Source organism: Eulemur rufifrons, chromosome 6 (assembly GCF_041146395.1).
Source record: "Eulemur rufifrons isolate Redbay chromosome 6, OSU_ERuf_1, whole genome shotgun sequence".
Lineage (NCBI taxonomy): Eukaryota > Metazoa > Chordata > Mammalia > Primates > Lemuridae > Eulemur > Eulemur rufifrons.
The window spans coordinates 4308761-4330351 of NC_090988.1; the positions used below are offsets into that span (position 1 = coordinate 4308761).

The following is a 21591-nucleotide window of genomic DNA, read 5'->3' on the forward strand; positions in this document are numbered from 1 at the left end:
GCCTATATTCAGCCTTTTAAAACTTTTTTGGTCACCATTCCTAGTCCAAACTACTAACATTGTCCAAGTAAACTGAAGGAGTGAGCACTAAAGTTTGAATAGCACATGCTGTTTCCATAAGAAGAAAAAATAAAGCTAATGTTTGCTTTAGTGTTTGAACACGGAACTTTGGTTTTTTTTTTAACAATTAATTGCCATTTAAATTATAGTTGCCCCAGTAGGTGTACAGTTTAGAAATTATCATCTGTGATTCCAACCCATTTGGTTTGCTTACTCTTCTTTTCTGGGTGGAGGAAATGGAGAAATTTAAAAAATGTTAGTGATCATAAAAATCATTGAGTTAACTTTAATATGTTTAGTGATTTAAATAAGCATATTACCCTACAGGTTGTTAACTTCATTTTCTGAACCTTTGGGGTTTGCCCTCATGGACGGCATGTATTTTTTTTGTCTCAAAGTTTTCTTAGTAATTCCTGTTTCTAGTTGGATCAGGAATGCTGAGGGAAATTTTCGGTACTTTTGGTTTGCTTAGAGTCTGGCTGTTGTCATGAGATGAATGGAAATGGAAAGTATTCTAGGAAAAACAATTGCCTGAACTTTTCCTAACCTTGAAGGCCTGCCTTGGGTTTGGGTGCAGTGTGACAACCACTCCCACCCTTATCAAATTCAGTTCTGCTGTTTTTCGTCTAGAAGCAGAATTCTGACTCTATGAGGCTAGTTTAATTTGTCAACAGAAAAAAAGCCAAACTCTGTAAAATAATTTTAAAGACATTTATTCTGAGCCAAATTTGAGGATCATGACCCGGAGCCATGCCCAAAAAGCCTTGAGCAAGTGGATTCGGTGTGTCTGGGTTACGGTTTGGTTTTATAAATTTCAGGGAGACAGGGGTTACAGGTAATGTCATAAATCAATACGTGGGAGGCATATATTGGTTTGGCCCGAAAAGGTGGCCATCTCGAAGCAGGGGCTTACAGGTTATAGGTGGGTTTGAAGATTCTTTGGCTTGTAATTGTTTAAAGACATGAAGTTTTGTCTAAAGGCGTGGAGTGTTTCAACATAAGGAGTTGTTTATCAGAGACGAGCCACCAGACATATACTTGTGTAAACTGAGGACCTGCAGGTTTGTCTTGCATACCCTTAGGCCTGTCAATGGGTTACAGAGGATGTCCCCAAGGAGGGAGGGGGCATGATAAGACATGTCTGACCTCCTTCCTCCTGGCAGGCAATTTAGTTTTAGGATATTCCTTTGGCCATGAGGGGGTCCATTCAGTCAGCCGGTGGGGGGGTGAGCCTTAAAATTTTATTTTAGTCCACAAATTTTTAACTTCATTTTTTCAGAACTCTTGCCATTGTATATGTCAAGTGAGCATTTTACAATGAGGTATGTGTTAATCTGGGCATTTTTCTTAATTGCTGGGTAGTTTCGGCCAAAAGCAACATCAAAATATTAATACACCCCTCCAAGTCGTTGCTGGCTGAAGATCTACCCCATCTGGAAAAATATACCATGTTTTAAAACTTAGTGTAGTCCAGTGAACAGACCTGATGGAAATAATTACAGGAAAAGGAAGATGAGTTTATCGTATGATATCATTCAGACAGATTTTACACCATTTCTCCAGCTGGCATCACCTGACATTCTCCGGTGACTGCTAGGAAAGCACAGATGAACAGGAGGTTGCGATGTGTTGTGTCTTTGGGGCCCCCTAGATCTGAAGGGAAGTGACTAAACTTTTCCCCTCATTATTTGCCTCTGTTCAGTACAGAACAGAGAAAAGCATGGCAGGGAAGAGTTTGGCGTGCAGTTTAATCGGTGCAGAGCCCAGTGAGACTCCTGTGTCCATCCGGGCAACCGCGGCAGGCCGGGCCTCCCGAGGGCCGGCGCGCGTGTTGGGGTGGCGGGCGGGCGGCCGGGCGGCTGCGCGACGCCCTCAGCACTGTCCCTTGTTCTCTTTCCTGCCTCCTGCCCGCGAAGGGTGGCGGAGCGTGCGCCGCGGCCCCGCGGATCGAGCCCCGCGAGTGCGCCAGCTGCCGGAACTGCCGCAACAACAACAGGTATGTCCATACGTGTTCGCACACCTTGTCGCCAGTCGAGCATGTGCGCCCTTTTATTTTTTTCCTTCAGCAAAGGAAGTTCTTGAAATTTTTCCTAAGAGATAAAGCTCAGAATTTGCAGTTTTTTTTTTTTTTTTTTTCTTTTTTTTTTTTTGAGACCAGGCTAGAGTGAGTGCTGTGGCGTCAGCCTAGCTCATAGCAACCTCCAACTCCTGGGCTCAAGCAATCCTCCTGCCTCAGCCTCCCGAGTAGCTGGGACTACAGGCATGTGCCACCATGCCCAACTAATTTTTTCTATATATATTTTTAGTTGGCCAGATAATTTCTTTCTATTTTTAGTAGAGACGGGGTCTCGCTCTTGCTCAGGCTGGTCTCGAACTCCTGACCTCGAGCGATCCACTCGCCTTGGCCTCCCAGAGTGCTAGGATTACAGGTGTGAGCCACCGCGCCCGGCCTCTTTTTAACTCTTAAAATCTAAGATAATTAAGTAGCCAAATCTTGCTTTTAATTTTAAAAGTGATATGTACTGACAGTATTTCAGACAAGATAGAAGTATGTAGAATAATATGTACATTTAAATTTTGACAGATAAAATATGCAAAAAGTTTTCATGCTACCACTATATATTAATTCCAAAGGATTATCAAGCTTTTTGTTATGTTAAAGTTGTATCAGACATCGTCTTTCTTTCACATAATGATTGTATTGGATTACATGGTCTCAAGTCCTTCTGGGTTCTAAAACTCTACAACGAGGTTGGGTGCGGTGGCTCACACTTGTAATCCCTAGCACTTTGGGAGGCCAAGGTGGGAGGATTGCTTGAGGCCAGGAATTCGAGACCAACCTGAGCAAAATAGCGAGACCCCGTTTCTACAAAAAATAGAAAAATCAGCTGGGATGGTGGCACATACTTGTAGTCCCAGCTACTTGGGAGGCTGAAGCAGGAGAATCGCTTGAGCCCAGTTTGCAGAGAGCTATGATGGCGCCACTGCACTTCAGCCCATGCAGCAGAGTGAGACCTTGTCTCAAAAAAAAAAAAAAAAAAAGAAAAGGAAAAAGAAAAGAAACTCTACAACTGAAAAATTGTATTATAGTTAGTATTATAAAATAACTGGAGTGTAGATTGGAGTTTGGATTTCATTATTGAAATGGGATTTGATCTATATTTTTAAAATAACTTAAAAGGTTAAGAGTTGTCTCTGGGAATTATTGAAATCAGAGCATGGAGAAAGATCTGGTCAACTATAGAATTAAATAAAGTACATTGTTTCAGCCTATGTTTTGAGGGTTGCAGAACAAAAGATACAGCTTCTTGGAGATTTTTGGTTATCATTTACTTAACCCATTTTAGGATTTCTTCTGTATTAGCAAGAGCCATCTGCTATTTTATGTACTGAGATTTACTTGTTACATATTTAAATTCTTTGTGACTCTAGTTTTGAAAATGTTCATAACATTGAAGCCACATTTTTTTCTGAGCTTGTTATAGACTTTACCACAATTTGTTAGGAAACATGCTAAAGAACTGGTAAAGATGGTTTATATTCCTGGTAAGTAATCAAATGGATTTAATTCTGAATAGTTTTGCCTAAATATACAATGTGTTTTCCTTTACGGCCCTTGTGGCCATTAGCAAATCTTGACTCTTCCTAGACATTAGAATGGTATAACATAGTAAGAAAGCTTCTGGTCTAAGAATGAGTAGACCTGGGCTTTGCCACTGCTTAAACCTATGATACTGGGAAAGTTACATAATGTTTCCTTAACTGAAAAATGGAAGATTATCCTAAGTAATATAAGATTGCTCCCAACATAATCTGATTGTAGACCTTGGTAATTTTCTACCAATCATGTCTTTATGATGAGTACAAAAAATACATTCCATTTCTTTAAAAAGATTTAAATGACCTCTGCCCTTCAAATGACCTTGCATTCCTGGCCATTTGTATGTCTGAGGAAGTGTGTATGAGTATGTAGTATTTCAAGGTTTTTATTATACATAGCTTTTTCCTTTTAAAACAATGGACAATTGTATTTCTATGAATTTTTAAGTTTCTGACTTCCTGCATTTGGTGTTTGCAAGTTTTACTGTTATCTGGGAATTTAGGTGAACTTTCTTCAGCTTAAGAAAACCAGCTTCTTTTTCTCCTTAGTTTAAATTTTCTTCCTGAGACTCTACCTGTTTAGGGCAAGTCTTTACTTGCCTGAATTGCTTCCAAGGTTGTTCAGATGTCCCCCCTGGCACCCAGGAGCAGTTCTATGATTTTGACACTTAATAATTGGACAGATAAATATCAGTAAGTACCTACCTTCAACTCCGGAAATTGGAATCATTAAATTTCAAGCTTCTAACTCTTTTAACTCTGAAATTGAGAGCTGGTATCTCCTCTCAAGGTTCTACAAGGTGGCAAAATTTGTAATAACCTTTGAATGCTGAGAGATAGATGATGTATGATTTACTCTGAAAATATGCAAAATTGTAGTCAAGTTATACTTTTAGAATATCAATATTATTATTAGGAATAAGTTTGCATTTCCCAATGCATGATTTCGGTGAAGTGACGTGACGGCTGTCAAGTAGGCATTGTAGGGTTTTTGACTATTCAGTCAAAAAAACATTTACTGAGCACTAGCTAGGCACTGGAATAGGTTCTGAAGTGTTTCCATGTAGAAGGAATTGCAAGAACAGTTATGGAAGTAGGAAGGATAGTGTTTAAGAATAAATAGTCGAATTCAGTGGTTCTCAAACTTTAGCATGCATTAGAATCACTTGGAGCATTTGTAAAAACACAAATTGCAAGGCTGTGCTCCCGGAGTTTCTGATTCAGCAGGTCTGGGTTGGGGCCTGAGGATTTGCATTTCTAATGAATTCCCAAATGATGCTGATGATGCTGGTGCTGGGACCAGGCTGTGGGACCCATTGGAGTAATTTGACTGGCTGGTGAAGTGCAGGTGCAAAATAGTAGGATATAAAACTGGAAAACTGGATTGAGTTTATATCATGGATAACCCTGAATGTCAGGATTTAGTACTTTATTTAATAAACATTTTTTATCGAGCACCTATCACATGCTAGGTACTGGCCCAAGCCCTGTCTTCAGAGAGCTTACAGTCTAATAGTAATTCTCAGACAGAACTAGGAATGTAGTGAGTAGAGTTTGAAGATGCACATTGAATCTTATAATTTTATATTTAAAGAATAGAAAAAAATCTCTTCTGTAGTATAAAATACAAATATAAAAGGATATGAGTTTTTACATTAATCAAAAGGGGATATGAACTAAATGTTGAGAAATACTGGGCTAGTAGCATCATAATTTTTGTTATGCCTTTTTTTTTTTGAAACCGAGTCTTGGTCCGTTGCCCTGAGTAGAGTGCTGTGGTGTCAGCCTAGGTCACAGCAACCTCTAACTCCTGAGCTCAAGCGATCCTCCTGCCTCAGCCTCCCAAGTAGCTGGGACTAGTAGCACATCATGACATCCGGCTAATTTTTCTATTTTTAGTAGACACAGGGTCTCGCTCTTGCTCAGGCTGGTCTCCAACTCCTGAGCTCAAGCAATCCTCCCACCTCCGCCTCCCAGAGTGCTAGGATTCCAGGCATGAGCCACTGTGCCCAGCCTCTTGTGAAGCTTTTTGAGAAGGGGAGTGATCTGTTCAGTGATGTGTTTTGGCATGATGAATGGCAGTGGTGCACAGGGGGCATTGGAGTGAGAAGACCAGTTAGACATTGCTGTGACGAAGGCCTGAGCCTTCACGCAGGAAATGGATATGGAGAGGAAGAGATGCTTGTCCATGGATGGATAGGGATCTAGATAAAACGAAGATTCCAAACACATAGAAAGTTTCAAATATGGATGACCAGGGTGGTAGTCATAGAAATAAGAAACTTAATAAAATCATACATTGAGAAAAGATAATGACTTTGATTTGGGGCATTTAGAGTTCAAGTACCAGTTGATATGTGAGTCAAGGAGACAGATGAAAATGCTCGTCTTGGGTTCAGGGGTAGACTGGGACCATGATACAGATTTAGGACCATTTCTCTCTAAGTGATGGCCCTTGAAAATGGGTGAGATCACCAAGGAAGATAATAGTCTTAGCTGATTATTTTTATTAATATATGTTTAACTACTTGAGGCATTTATTTGCTTTTATTTCTTATATATTTAAAGTGGTTAGACATTCTTTTTATAAGATGTCATCTCTGGTATTTTTTGCTTCCTTCCTTACTGTGTCTTCCAAGAATCATACAGATGGGAAAGGAGAATGATAAAATAAGGAGAGTAAAAAAGGAAAATAAGGATTCATTCATTTTTTCATTCAATAGACACTTGAGGATCTACAGTGGACAAGTGCCAAGCAAGGTGCTGAGGACGCAGTAGTGAGCACAGCAGGCGTTGCCCTGCCTGCTGGAAGCTTTGAGTCTAATGGGGGAGACATGCTATTTTTAAAAATGACATAAATCATAAAAATGAATATGTAATTAAAATTGGATGCTTTAAAGGAAAAGTAAAGGATGTGTTAGGAAAGACCTCCCTAAGTAAGTGGCATTTTGCTGAGTTCTGAAGAATTTATAAAGTTAAGTAAAAAGGAAGGAGAAAGGTATAAAGCTTTGCAGGTTTATTCAAAATCTATAAGGTGGAGTGCCTGAATCCTCAGCGGACTTAAACCTAATGTAGCGGAACCCAGGGAGTGACAGTCGTCAGAGGGAAGTCAGATCGTACAGAGCCATGGCAAGTCCCGGACAACGTTGTGATAGAATTCAGGCTTTTAGGAACACTCTGGATGCAGTTTGGAGAACAAACCAGGCGGAGTCTGGGAGGCTGCTGGGTGCCAGTGAGGTGGCAGTTGCAGTCGTCCAGATGAGAACGTGGGCGAGGGTAGTTGTTGGAGAGAAGTGCATGATTTTGAGAGATTAAAAAAAAAAAAGACACAAGCAATTGGTTGAGGAGGCCAGTGGAGGGAGGGGTCAAGGATGGCGGCCAGTTAACGGGGTGCAGTCATTGAGTGGGGAAACACTGCAGGGGATGAAGAGGAACTGTTTACCCCTTGATGCATTTCTGGGGGTTGTCTTCTGAGATCCAGGGGTGCCTCATCTAACTCAGCTTCCTCATGCCACAGGTGCCTGGGAACTGGAGAAGTCTTGTTCAGGGCCTTTTCCGGACGCAGTGGCGCCTGCACTGTGCCCTGCCTCTCCCGGTTATTTTTCTCTGCCTTCTCAACTTGAAACTTAAATGTATTTCTTGGAGTGGGCTTTTAAGAAACAAGTCATTGCCAACCCTCAACGCCTTTTCTCATCCCTCTATTTTAGTAATAACTATCTGAAGGGAAAACTTTGCCTTTATTATCTAAACTGGAGTAGTGCTGGGAAAAATTGAGACCAGGTGAGAGGGGAGTGTGTACTATAGCAATCTGTGGAGAAGTTTTGTTTGGTTCTGGGGCTTTTGTGGCGTGTTATAAATGACTGCCTGCCTCACTGTGTTCCATTAACTTGAATCCTTTTCAGGTTTTAGGAGGAATATGCAAAGCTCACGCTGAATAGCTAGAAAGAAGAATATTTAACACAGCTTTGCAGGGAGCCAGTCCCATACATAAGGACTGACTTAACTGAGAAATCTTTGTGCAATTTGGGCATCTCAATAGTTAAATAGATTTTAATAAAATGAGTCAAAAGTTTTCTATCCTTTTGTCTTTTTCTCAATTCAGAAGGCAGTAGTGCAGTTCTGGACAGGTAATCAGATGTGTGTCAGTTGCTTGGCTATTATAGTTTAATGGGAAGGGATTGACATTAAATCTGGTCTATTAACCACCATTCTTGATAATTTGTGAGAGAGTAGAGAGAACACTGATGAAATTCACAGATGAACGAACTGAGAGGTCCCATCAGAAAGGAATGAGATATTAATTTTAAGGGTCCTAGAGAGACTGGAGATGGACAGGAAGAGCCCAGCAAAAATCAGCTTGGAAAAATGTATATAATTCATCTGGGGAGAAAAGTACAAGTTACATGGCTGACAGTGGAGAGGGTGAGTAAAACAATTGGGAATGGTGCTTCAGAGAACTCAGGTGTTACAGATGACCTCCCAGTTTTGGCAGAATGATAACCTCAAAGGTCTGTGTGCTGTTGGATTTGAGAGTGTTTTTTCACCAACTTGAAACCCTCTACTGATGTCAGATATACTCAGATGAAAATAATATATAGAGATGAATATGAGAACATTTAATAATAGTAGAAGTTCTTTCAGGCCTAAGATTTGATCTACCCAGTTGGTTTGTTAAGTATGAAAACAACCGCTTGTCTCGTACACCTAAACTCTTTCTTCCAGATGGTAAGTTTGTTAGGACTCAGTCCGTCTCCTGGTCTGACCACTTAACTGCTTCACAGCTAGCCATAAAGCCAAAGGAAGGAAACACCCAAACCTAAGATTCAACTTCTTTTCTGTCTATGGAAATCTGCCTACTTCCCTAAGAAAAAATGTCTGATTTTTAAAAATGCTCAGTACCTTCCTTTTGGTGAAGTTATATACCTCCTCAAATCTATCCCCTACTTCTAATATGGAAGCCAAGGGCCTATTTTCAGAGAGTTGGGGAGTGATAGTTTTGGTCTTTTATTTGTAAGCTTGTGTGTGTGTCACCTGTGTGCACTAATGCACTCAGGCATTTATTGTCACTTTTAACATTTTAACATTAACCTTTTATGTGACAGTCACTGATAAATTAATTCCCAAAAGGAAACTCCCACTCTAATGCAGGGGTCATGGCAGTATGCAACAGAGTGGGCAGTGAGGATAGAGGACAGCCATGGTCCTGAATGTCATCAGGGTCTGTTGCACAGTAACTGATAAGCTCCCAAAATAAGGGCTAGGTTAGCAAAATGGCAGACACAGTGGGGAGAAGCAGCCACAGAGGTGCTGAGTATTGAAACAAGCCACCACCAGGATGTCACTGTTTCAGATGTCTCAAGAGCATGTGCCTGAGAATAAGCATCGCACATCCAAGAGATTCATGGAGCTTAGTCCTTGCCCGCCAGGGATAATCAGAAGAGGAAACTTAATGCAAAATTTATATAATCATCTAATCAGAGTAATTTGTACATGATCATGCTTAACAAATATTCAACTGTGTAGTCAGAAATGGATACTTCTCTAAAAAATATTTCAGAGGTGCTATATAGTTTTACAGGAATATCCAAAACATGTTTAGTCAACTACTAAGGCACCTTATTCTTCCAAGCACAGTCCTACACTACTATTCTAGTCTCTTATTCTCTAGTCTGTGCAATTCTGATTGTTGCTTAAAGAGTGTTTTTTTTTGTTTTTTTGTTGTTTTTTTTTTTGTGATGGTATGATAGCATCATTTCCTATCGTACAGGTTGGCCAGGGCAGGTCTTTCTGGTTTACTGTTAATAAAAGTTATCTTAGTAAACTAACAGGTCCCAGAACATCTGAGTTCTTACAAAACAGCATAGATTTTTGTATGTAGCAAGATGAACAGAGCTCCATTTACTGAATGATTTTAAACTTAAAATTAAGAACATCTAATTTCATTGAGCTAGAGACAACTTAGTGAAAACTTTCACTCCACCTTAAGCCAATAACAACTACATTGGAAAGATCATTTGAGAAGCATAAGATAGTGAAATTACAAACTATTTGTACTGTATAAACTGTAAAACATGTATTATTAAGAGCATGTCATTGAATGTCATGTGTGCAGACATTGGTCCTGTTTTCTCCTTTACTACTGTAAATTTGGGTCTCTTAGGTTTATACATACATATACAGATATTTTTATGATCATCTTATTGCTTTAGAAATTTTAATTAAAGCATTATCAGTAAAAGAATTATTTTCACAAGCTACATCTAATTATATTCAGAACAGAGGTTATATTCTTTTTTAATAGACTATGTCCTTTATGCTTATATCTCAACATGTAACCTCCAGTAAAAGCCATTTTTATGCGGACACATGTAGACATCTGGGACTGAAATAAAAGTAATGTAACTTAATTATTTACATTTGGTTAGCTAAGTGGTTAATTACTGATGATTATGAGTTAAGATTCAGTATACTGGAAAATTTTAAATCAATGTGGTTTATCATGCTGAAATTCAGGTTACAGTCACTTTACAAATCTAACTCAAATTATTATATTGCTATCAACACCACTCTGGTAATCAAATCATAGTTCAGAATAAAAGTAAATACTGCTATGATTTCCTATTTCACTTATCTGAAAAACAGATGCTAAAGAATAGGTGATAGGAAATTATACTTTTCTCTTGCTAAACATCTGTACTTTCTTTAAAAACGTACTCACGATTCATGTGCTTGTTTGCTCCTGGCTCTGTGGCCACGCGCGTAGCGGCGCCCTCACTCCCTGTCTCGCGGCTCCTTCAGTCCTGCCCCTCTGTGTGACTCCACTGTGGTTCTGACAAAAGTGCTTTACAATCGAACTCTTAGGCTGCCCCTAGACTTCATTAAAAAATCTTATCCTGCAACTTTAAGTTAAGGAAAAGAGCAGGAAAAAAGAAATTAGAAGGAAAGAAGAGAAGGATTGAAGGCATCTCGTCTGGTGAGTCTTCATTACTCTGTTTTATCAACGTCATGAAATTTATTCATGTTAGATTTATATAAACAAATTATTAATTTATAATATTTTGTTTGTAGGGAACTGCCCTGGTTTTCCAAATTCTGGTAAGTACTTTTTTTTTCTATAGTTTAATTTTACATTTTTTAAATGAAAACTTTTCTTTCTCTTCTGATACTTGTCTTTTAAATATAGGTTTCTAGTGCCTTTGTATTACCTCTGGATTCTTGCTGAGAAGTGGAACGTCAAGCCAGAAGCCCGCTCACTTTGGTTTACACCATCACTGTTGGGGGGGCTTCACTGAGTACCCAACTGTGCTGTTTGTCTCAGTGTCCTAAGAGCTTTACCTGACACCGAGGATAGTCATTGCCTGTCCTGGTAACTGAAGTTTAAGTCAGATAGTTTTAAAGCTGACAAATATTATAAAAACCATGCAGACAATAGAATCAATATTGAACTAGGACAGAGCTAACTAATATCGTGATACTATTAATACAAAAAGCTAAAGGGGTAAGTGCATGAGTTCATTCCCACTTTAATATGCATGTCTCATCTTACTATTGGATGTGGACTGTTATAAAGTACTTTAATGGATTAGTTTAATTGTTGCTCGCTGATAATTAATTTACTTGCTTGAGAAAAAGGGTATAAAAAATTTAAAAATTAAAAAAAAAACAAGTAAAAAGTCTATAGACTTTCTCTCTTTTTATAAAAAGAAAAAGAGAACTAAGAAAAAAATAATTTAAGAATTTTCCTCTAGCCAATTTATCTAATCGCATCTCCCTCAACCAACAATTTTATACATTCCTTTCCTACCTTTTTTTTCGTAGTCTTTATATATATATCTCCACTTGAGAGTATATTTAAGTTAATTAAAATTTTATGTTTATTGTCATGAAAGTATCAAAGAAGTCTATTCACTAGCATGGTTCAAGTTCTCTTTTATCTGTTCCAATATTTGGAATGGCTATTTCATCAAAGGATGACAGGTAGCAATATAAATCATGTATTTTTTCAGGCAGTAGAGGTGGCAAAATAAATTATATATATATATGTGTGTGTGTAAAAAAAAAAAAAAGAAAAAAATAAAAAGAAAAGTAAAAGGCAAAAAGTCTGATTTTCTAATTTTTTAAAAACATTTTCCAGGACCTGCCATGTGCCATTTTCTGTGTTCTGGGTGTTGGACACTGTGACTTCGCAGTTTGATGTAGAACAGCTTCTGCCGTTTCCCAGGCAACAGAGATACTTTTAGAACATTTTAACTCCAGTGTTTTGTGTTTTGTCACATGTTTTCACTCTAAAATTATTTAAAAATCCTCTAAAACATTTACAATTACGATTTTTTACAGTCAATTTTTATTCAGAATTCCCTAATTACCTTGCTTTGTTGCTGCTCATTTCCTTCTGTATTACTTTTTTTCTATCTGTTGCTACTTTTTTTTTTTACTTGAAAAATTTCCTTTAATATTTCTTGTAGTACAGGTCTGAGGGTGACACATTTCCCCAGCTTTTTAGTCTAAAAATATCTTCAATATTGTCCTTTTTGAAGGATATTTTTTACTGTTTATTAAATTCTGTTAATAGATTGATAATTATTTTCATTTTGCACTTTAAATACGCCATTCTATTATTTTATTGTATCCATCATTTCTGTTGAAAAATCATCTGTACAGATATTGTTCCTTTTCAAGGTGATATGTCTTTTTCTTCTGGCTGCTTTTATGATTTTTCTCTTTGTATTTTGCTTCCAGCCATTTGAATATTGGCTTGGGCTTCTGTCAGTTTTAGAAAACTCTCAGCCTTTATCTCTTCAAATGTGGTTTCTCTCTCATTCTCTCTTTTTTCTTTTTCAGAGAGACTCAGTAATACATATAGTTTTTCATTATACTATGCTTTATACGTCCTTGAAGCTTCTTTCTATCTTTTCCGTCCTTTTGTCTCCATGCGTCAGTCTGAACACTGGGCCGTGACATGCTTCGTAGTCAGCCGTCTCTGTCTGTCTGTGCCCAGCTTGCTCGTCCCCGTGTATTGAATTCTTAATTCCAATTATTCTGTTTTTAGTTTCAGAATTTCTAAATGATTATTATTGTTAGATTGTAGTTCTTTATCAAAATTCTTTTTTTGTGTTTTGGAGACAGAGTCTCACGCTGTTGCCCAGGCTAGAGTGCCGTGGTGTCAGCCTAGCTCACAGCAACCTCAAACTCCTGGGCTCAAGCAATCCTCCTGCCTCAGCCTCCCGAGTAGCTGGGACTACAGGCATGCACCACCATGCCCGGCTAATGTTTTCTATATATTTTTAGTTGTCCAGCTAATTTCTTTCTATTTTTTTAGTAGAGACGGGGTCTCGCTCTTACTCAGGGTGGTCTCGAACTCCTGAGCTCAAACGATTCGCCCACCTCGGCCTCCCAGAGTGCCAGGATTACAGGTGTGAGCCACCGCGCCTGGCCCAAAATTCTTCTATTTTATTGAACGTACTTACCCAGTTTTTTAAAAGTCTTTGCTAACTCAGTATCTGCATCACTTATTTTTATCTTGTTTCTGTGTTTTGATATGCCCAATATTTTTTTATTGAATTTTGGAAATTATATATAAAAACTTACAGAGGCTCTGGAAGGTGTTTTCTTCCTCCAGAAAGGATTTACATTTGCCTTTGGCAAACAATTAGACAAGGAGCGGATCCCTTTAAACCAATCTGGGAATGAGCTAATTTGATGCTGAATTTCAGTCCTTATAAAAGCCCTGTCTATTTCTGCCTCACTCTTACTTTTAGGATGTAGCCCTTCAAGGGTCCCAATTTAAAGCCTGGGGTGTTTACTGGGGCTTTTCTCCTTGGCAGGCTCTGAAGTCCAATTTTTGTCTTCCCAGCCCCATGAAACAGTCAAAAGCCCTGCTTGGCTTCTTAGCGCCATTGTCTTCTTGGTGTCTCAGTGTTTTATCCTGTGCCAAATTGGGCAGATGCCCCCAGAGGAAAGGTGGTGCTGAAGCTCAGGTTCAAGATTCCCTTCTCTCTAGAATCTCAGCCGCTAAAGTGCTTTGGCAGCTCTCCAGTGCCTTCAGCAGACTGAAAATAAAATTTCCCCATCGTTTTAGTTGTTCTTAGCAGGAGAGTTGTTCTGATACAAACTAATCAGTCATAATTAGAAGCCAGAAATTTCATTTTTAAGAATTATTTCCAACAAATCACAGTAGCCATACAGATCGCCCTGACCAGAGATATTTCTGATTTTTCGAAATCAGAATCCTTCTTACTCTCTAATTCCATAATTGCCACTAATGTAATTTCCCTGATTATGAGACAGTTGGGTCTGATGCAGTATGGACAATACACGGTGGTCTCTAGCTAGAAATGGGGGGAGTGCCCTGTTCTCATCAGCTGCACCTCCCTACTCATCTCAAAGTGCGCCAGTGTCTTCTATATATTCTTATATACTAATTGATAACATTACATTATGTTGTAACCACTTATTTGCTTATCCATCTCCTCTGCTACACTGGGAGCTAGAACTCTGCTATATTTTCCTTTATATTTTCAGTACCTACCATAGGGTCTGACATTTGTAGGGTATTCATCAAATGCTTTTTGAATGTAGGGTTCTCCTAGATAAGGTTATTTATATAGATGACTAATGCACATTAAATTCTCATTAGTGGTAGTTTGAATTTAGAAAGGGTTTTTTGTTTTGTTTTTTTCTGACCTTTCCTTACATTCTACCCTATTCAGGATCTGTGGATTCCATACATTGAATATACTCGAGGGAATTTTTGTGTTCCCCAAGTATTGAGAGAGTAGAAGAGACTAACAACAAAATACAGGGAAGGAAGACATTGATGACATGGACATTTTAAAATGGCTTTCAGATTAGTGCTCACCCTTGCCAGCATCCCCAAAAAATTTTTGAAGTTCGAGGTTTAATAAAATATACAAGAGAACAAATAAGGAGTGCCAGACTCTTTTGGAGTCATGACCTGTCTAGCCCCATGCTTCCATTGTGGGTCTAATGAACTTCCTTCTACACCAATGCTTCCTTCATTGTTTATTGGCTTAAAACATGCATGGGAACACTTAGGTCATGTTTTAATCAGGCATATATTCTTTACTATATTATTAAAAGTTAAAATTGGAGTCATATTACATATTCTGTACAAATGAATTCCTGGCAAACTTTGCTTTCATTCCAGATGTCTGGTCTCTCAGTTCCATTAACTGTATAGTGAGTTTATTTCTCCATTTGAAATTAAAGTTGGACTTATATATATTAAGGTTTTCGTTTACTGACAGATATCTTATTCTCTTTCAGGTCATATCTATCTTTGTGCTTAGCATTTGATATTTCCAATACTGTGAATCAACAGAGCTGCCAATAACAGTTACACGGACTTCCTTTTACTGGTATTTCGATGCCCCGGAAACATACCATCCCATGTTTAAAGGATGGAAATTCTTTAAGGAAGAAATCTTTATTACCTGACATTATCTAGCTCCAGTGTACTACTGGTTAGTCCTGCGAGTGTTTCCTACCTAACATGCCCGAATCACAGCCCAGTGTAATGTCATCTCCAAACTTTGCTTACTCCCAATTTTAGAAATAAAAAATGTTTTTCGGAGGCTCTGACTTCCAGTAATGGTGGAATGGTTTGGTCATCAATAGATAATAATGAGAAAATCTGGACAATTTGAAACTACTGGAAAGTAACCAGAAGCAGGTAGACACTGAATGAGAGTCTACCCTTGAAAGGCAATATGAGAGATTTGTGAGTTTATGGGTCTTTGCCTGAAAGCATTCTCCAATCTTGGGGCAAGGACCCAAGCAGAAGGTGTCAGAGGACTGAGTTCAACATCACAGAACAACTAAAAAATTATAGGAAAAAGCCAGCAAAAAAAAAAATTATTAAATGTGAAGAAACAGGAAAATGTGATATTTAGAAAAAAACAGACCCTGAGATCACACAAATGTCACAGTTATCAGATAATGACTCTAAGCAGCTATTATAAATATGTTCAAGGACTTTAAAAGGAAGATATACACACAATAAATGAACATATGGGGAATTTCAGCTGAGAAACAGAGACTGTAAAAAAAAGACCAAATGGAAGTCCCAAAGCTGGAAAGTACAATAACTGGAATAGAAAATTTGCTGGATGAGCTTAGCGGCATATTGGAGATAACAGAAGAAAGAGTCGATGAACTGGAAGATAGATAGATCAATAGAAATTGTCCAGTCTGAAGAACAGAAAGTAAAAATTAAAGAAAACACACATCTTAGGTAAAGGCAGGAAATAAAAGTAGAGCAGAATCCTGCCATTTGCAACAATGTGGTTGGAACTGGAGGACTTTTCATTGAGTGAAATGAGCCAAGCACAGAAAGACAAATCTCTCATGTTCTCACTCATATGTGGGAGCTAAATATTAAAATGCTTGATCTTGTGGGGACAGAGAGTAGAATGACGGTTACCAGAGGCTGAGAAGGGTAGAGCAGCGGGGTGGGGGATCAAGTGGAGACAGTTAATGGGTGCAAAATTATAGTTAGGCAGCTAGGTAGAATGGATAATATTTGATAGCACAACAAAGTGACTGTAGTCAACAGTAAGTAAGGGTATACTTTAGAATAACTAAATAAGTGGAATTGGAATGTTTCTAACACAAAGAAATGATAAGTGCTTGAGGCGATGGACACCCCAGTTACCCTGATTTGATTGCTACACATTACATGCCTGTATCAAAACGTCCCATGTACCCTGTAAAGATATACAACTATTACGTACCCATAATAATTAAAAATAAAAAAATTTTAGAAGTAGAGCAGAATCAAAGTTAAATGTTCCATTCTAGCAATTCTACAATTTAAAAAATTAAAAAATAAAAAACTTCTGGATTTTGAATGTCTAATCCTTGTGTTTCCTCCAAAAATGAGAGGGAACATATCACCTGATTTCAAAGCAATATGTTTTTGTTAACTTTCAAAAGGTCATTTCTCTCATGTGGCCCTAAGTTTCTTAGCTTTCTGTCCTCTTCGTCGTCTGTTACCCTCTCATTCCTTCTAGCGGCTGATGGCCTCTTCCTCCTGGGAGGTGTCTTTGGGAGCCACTCAGTGGTGAAATGGGAGACGACTTCTGACGGTGGAATAAGACAGAGGAAGCGTGTGGGATGGTTGACCCACAGGTTCCATTCTCAAATCGTTCGCCTTTGGGTGCATTCTCCGGTCGTCTTCCACTTTTACTGGAATTTTCAAGTTCTTGGTATTTCAAATCATAGTGAATCATTTAGTTATTTTTAAGAATAACTTAAGAATTCTTTCTTAAGAGTCTGGGAATACAAAATACCAAATGATACTTCTCCAACAAAGCCTATTTTAATTTTTGATTCCTCTAGACACAGTTCTGTTTCTTTTGGTTTAAATTCTGCAGGTGTTTCACCAAAACCAACGGCACTTTCAGTGGCAGCCCTCTTCCTGTGGTCCCCGTGGTAGCACCTTATCTTCAGGAGGGCTTGGAAATGAAGCCCCTCACCCACATGCAGATGTCTGTGTGTCTGGCTCCCACAGTCCCTGATTGTGGCACTGTGCCTGAGGAGAGCATCGAGGACAACATGGCATCAGTACCTGCTCGGCACACTCGCTGTCAGGACCACATAAATGACATCAGCTCTGATCACACAGAAGATACAGCAGCGTTCAGCAGAGGTACGGGGGAGGCATAACAAACCTCAGGTTTCTAGATAGTCTTCAGTTAGCTAAGAAATATATAAGGGAGAGTGATGCTCTCGGAGGTTCCCCTCTGTGATTAGTTTACATATTTCTTAAGAGACTGGAGTGGGGGTGGGGGCAGTGTTGGATACTCCAGGAAAAGATGGGACTAGAAAACGGATTCTTTGAAATTCTGTTATTACACACATCCTTTATCTGGGGCTGTATCCCATTACATTTTGAAAAATGTATCCAAACAGGCCTTGCTTCAGGCTGTACCTGAACAGAAGGCGTGCTGGAAGAACGCATTTTGTGAATATGAGCCTCATTTTCTTTTACTTTTGTTCTGGAGTTTTAGCCTTTCTTACAGGAGGTTATTTTGGGGCTTTTAAGGGGTTTGTTTTAATCCTCAGATGAATTGTATAACTATTCATGAAAGCTCAACTTTATTTTAATCCTTTTAAACACTCTCTCTACCTTAAATTCAAACCAAACATAACTGGGCTCTACCTTTACTTACTATTCTTTCTTTATTGCTCTAAGTAATATTAAACTGCTTTGTAAAAATCAGCCTTTATCATTTTATAACGTTCTCAAACCTTTCTGTTTTTCAGGAGACAGCTGTGTCCGTTTGGAAACAGAGAACAAAACTCTCGGTTGGAATCCTCCTATTTTGCCCCGTGTCTCAGGGGACTGCTCTGAGAAGACAGCACGGTGTGCCCCTGGCATTCCTTTAGACAGCTCGTCGGGGGCCCGCAGCAACCCCGGGAACCCTGACGTGCAAATGACTAGTCACGTTTCCGTGTCCAGCCGGTAACTGCACGAAACAGCCCTGGGAATGAACTGTGTGAAGGACCTAATTCAAATCAGAGAAAATCATTATTTATTTTTTTTTGCAGTAGTAATGTCATCTGAATGTATCTTAAAATGTGTGCCCTTTTATATTATTTATGCCTTAGAAATTTTCTCCCCTATTCCTTCCTCCCCCTCCGTAGGAAACTACCTTGTTTCGTCTAGTTTTCAATTATCTGGAGCACAGCGGAATTATTCCATGCTTCCTGCAAACCTTGGTGACAGCAGGAGCTCCTCATGCAAAGGGTCTCGTCTGCTGGAGGATCGGCCAGGACGGAATTGCAGGGGCCATTTGAAATTTGCCACCACACAGGTTTTCAGATGGAAAACTGTCTTCCAGTACTGTGTTGTCAGACTTTCTGAGAACATTTTGAAATCAACCATAGTTGTGACCTAATGTTCATAGTAGCAGATCCAGCTGGTATTTTGTTTTATTTTATTTTATTTTTGAGACAGAGTCTCGCTCTGTTGCCCAGGCTAGAGTGAGTGCTGTGGCGTCAGCCTAGCTCACAGCAACCTCAAACCCTGGGCTCAAGCGATCCTCCTGCCTCATTCTCCTGAGTAGCTGGGACTATAGGCATGCGCCACCATGCCCGGCTAATTTTTTTTATATATATTTTTAGTTGTCCAGCTAATTTCTTTCTATTTTTTTTTTTTAGTAGAGACGGGGTCTCGCTCTTGCTCAGGCTGGTCTCGAACTCCTGAGCTCAAACGATCCTCCTGCCTCGGCCTCCCAGAGTGCTAGAATTGCAGGCGTGAGCCACCACGCCCTGCTCTGGCTGGTATTTTATGAATGCCTTTCACAAAAGTGGCAGTGACTTTCTATCAGTACATGGACATGAGTAATGCTCAGTCTTCTAGGCACTAGTTGTAAGCAGCGTCATGGACACCTTTGCATGAGAGATCTAGTGAATTATTGCAGTATGCAGAAAGGGAACCCGGGCCAGAGAGAGAAATAATGCCTTAATGTCCTGTCGCTTTAAAATGATATTAATTTATAAAATAGCCACCATGGGGCTCCTTTAGACTATTACTAAGACTAAAAACAAAGTAAGACTTTAAGTGGTGGCTTGAAGAGACAGATATATATTTTAAGAAAAAAGGGAAGGGCTCCAGGGAGCCCGTCTTGCCGGAGCTCGCCCGTCTGTTCCGTCGGCACAGGGCCGTGTCCGTGGCGCCGCACTGCCCGGACACAGCTGTTTCCTCACTTCCAGCGTGGGCAACCATCAGAAAGATGTGAGTGTCAGAAAAGACTTAACTGAGAAGAAAAGGTGTTTTTTTTTAACTTCTTGACTTTTTTTCAGAATGTCATCATTGTAAACAGACACCTACAACTTGGGTCAGCAGGGTTCATACGTCACTGCTGCCTCTCTGTGACAAGGACATTTGCAGCTGCCTTCGGAAGGCTGTTCTCCTCCATGTTAAACACACACACACACACACACACACACACACAATAAATGAATTTCATAGCTTGAGTGAAGCTCTGATGGATCACTGCTTCTTTTTGGTTTGTACATCCCTTTGGGGAAAGAAACAGACACTCTGTTTGTGTAGGGTCAGGCAGTCCCTGCATAAATGGAGAAATTTTACAGTTTCCCAGAAATCGCAATGGCATAGAATAGAATAGTATGTTAATCAGTTTTCTATATAAATGCATCAGTATTCCCTTACCTATGTCTATATGTTTTATAGTAGAACTGCTAGTGAAAATGTGCTTGTTTAAGCTGGGTCACCATGCAAGAGTTACTTGTAGTAGAATGTAGCGAATACAATTTCATAATTAGATATTAGGGGTACTATAGAAGCAAGTTCTACATTTCAGATGTCTGTGCCTGTAGTATACTGGATTTATTCTTCATGTTGCTTAGATGCAGTTAGCTTTGGAGCGAGATAACTGCATCTCTCCTTTCTGTGACTAGCAGGGGACAAAGTCCTAGTACACAGAATATGAAAACATACTCTGTGTTTGCCAGTCAGGTTACAGCAGTGCCGTCACAGGGAGTTGCAGAGAAGTGGGGAGGTAATGTCCATAGATAGTCATTTTGATTCAGGAAACAGGTGTTGTATTAGTATGAGCCTTAGGTCATAAACTGCTTTTAAAGATTGAGTTTAAACATGGGGTTTGTCCATGAGGAAGAGAATATGGCTTTACCTTTAGGACAATCTCATTGTGGACTTCTTTATTTATATTATTAGTAACGCTGTTTTAAGTGTTATCCTTTTTATTGTATTTTATTTATAAAAATGCTTTTATATATTGAGATATATAAATATAAATATATATAATTGCCTTTGTGTTTGGGAGTTATGAGTTCTCCCTAAGTGTGAGTTGCTCTGAACTTTAATGCCCTGCGCAATCACCAAATCAGTTCTACCTAATGTCACTTCACCAGGAGATAAGAGGACGTAGTATAGAGCATGGGAGACAGCACTAACGTTTGTTGAGTGACTACTGTGTACCAGGCACTGTGCTGGGTGCTTGTCACTGTTATCTCATTTAACCCTCACAGCAAATTGTTAAAATCCCCAAGTCATGCATTGGGCCACAGAGCCTGAATTTGAACTCAGTTTATCTGAAGTCATAGTCTGTGCTCCTCACTGCTTTCCAAAGTCGCTGTGGTTCACTCTCCTAATGGAACCAGCCCTGTTCCACATGCCGTTGTCCGCCCTGCTGTGCGAGTCCTCCCTGCGCAGGCAGAGGTCTGCTCATACTCCGCTCCCAGGAATCCACACTCCTCCCCTCGGTGCTCCGCACCACACCCAGGAATTTGATCTTCACTCAGTGATCATGAAACTGGTCAGGGCTCTTCACATCCGTTGTCATCCTAGGATTCTGTGTGATTCTTTGTTTTGGCATTAGGCTTGCCCCACTCCCATTAAATCATCCCACTCTCTCCCTTGGACGTGGCACTCACAGTCTGGCAGTGGTGACAGGTGCTGTCCGTGTGCAAGTTAAATCGCAGTGTTCTAAACCTTTTGAAGTGGTCTTTTCAAAAGCATTTCTTTCTGGGTTTTGTTTTTGTTGAATGAGTCTGTGAAGACCAAGGCATCCATCCTGGGCTGATCATGCCACAAATCTCATTGCAGCTACAGAACTGCCAAGAAGTTACGTTTATAGTTGAATTTCACCTGTGTTGTTCTCTTTTAAAACAATGACTTTGAGGTACATGCTTTGTATCATATTGAAAAGTATGTTTTGTCTTCCTTAAAGTTGTAATATTATGTTTGAAATTGTACATATTTTAAATGATGTAGCTTTGATAAGTTTTATTTTGTTGATATGATTTTATATTAAAAGAGAATGCTGCTTTCATACACAGTAGCCTCTGAAGATGGGGGTATGCAGATACCCCATGTTTGTACAAAGCTGCTTATAGTTTATGGTTGGGGTGGGTGAATGTCTT

General features: G+C 39.3%; 1 protein-coding gene across 1 annotated transcript in view; it reads left to right on the forward strand.

Moving 5' to 3' along the window:
* Window positions 1-20363, forward strand: part of CDON (cell adhesion associated, oncogene regulated) — a 60852-nt gene extending 40489 nt beyond the window's left edge. The window contains exons 17-19 of the mRNA XM_069470707.1: window positions 1977-2056; window positions 17055-17329; window positions 17947-20363. Of these exons, the coding sequence (XP_069326808.1) occupies window positions 1977-2056; window positions 17055-17329; window positions 17947-18149 (558 nt within the window). The 3' untranslated portion in view covers window positions 18150-20363. The remainder of the gene's footprint in view (window positions 1-1976; window positions 2057-17054; window positions 17330-17946) is intronic.
* The last annotated feature ends 1228 nt before the right edge of the window (window positions 20364-21591 follow it).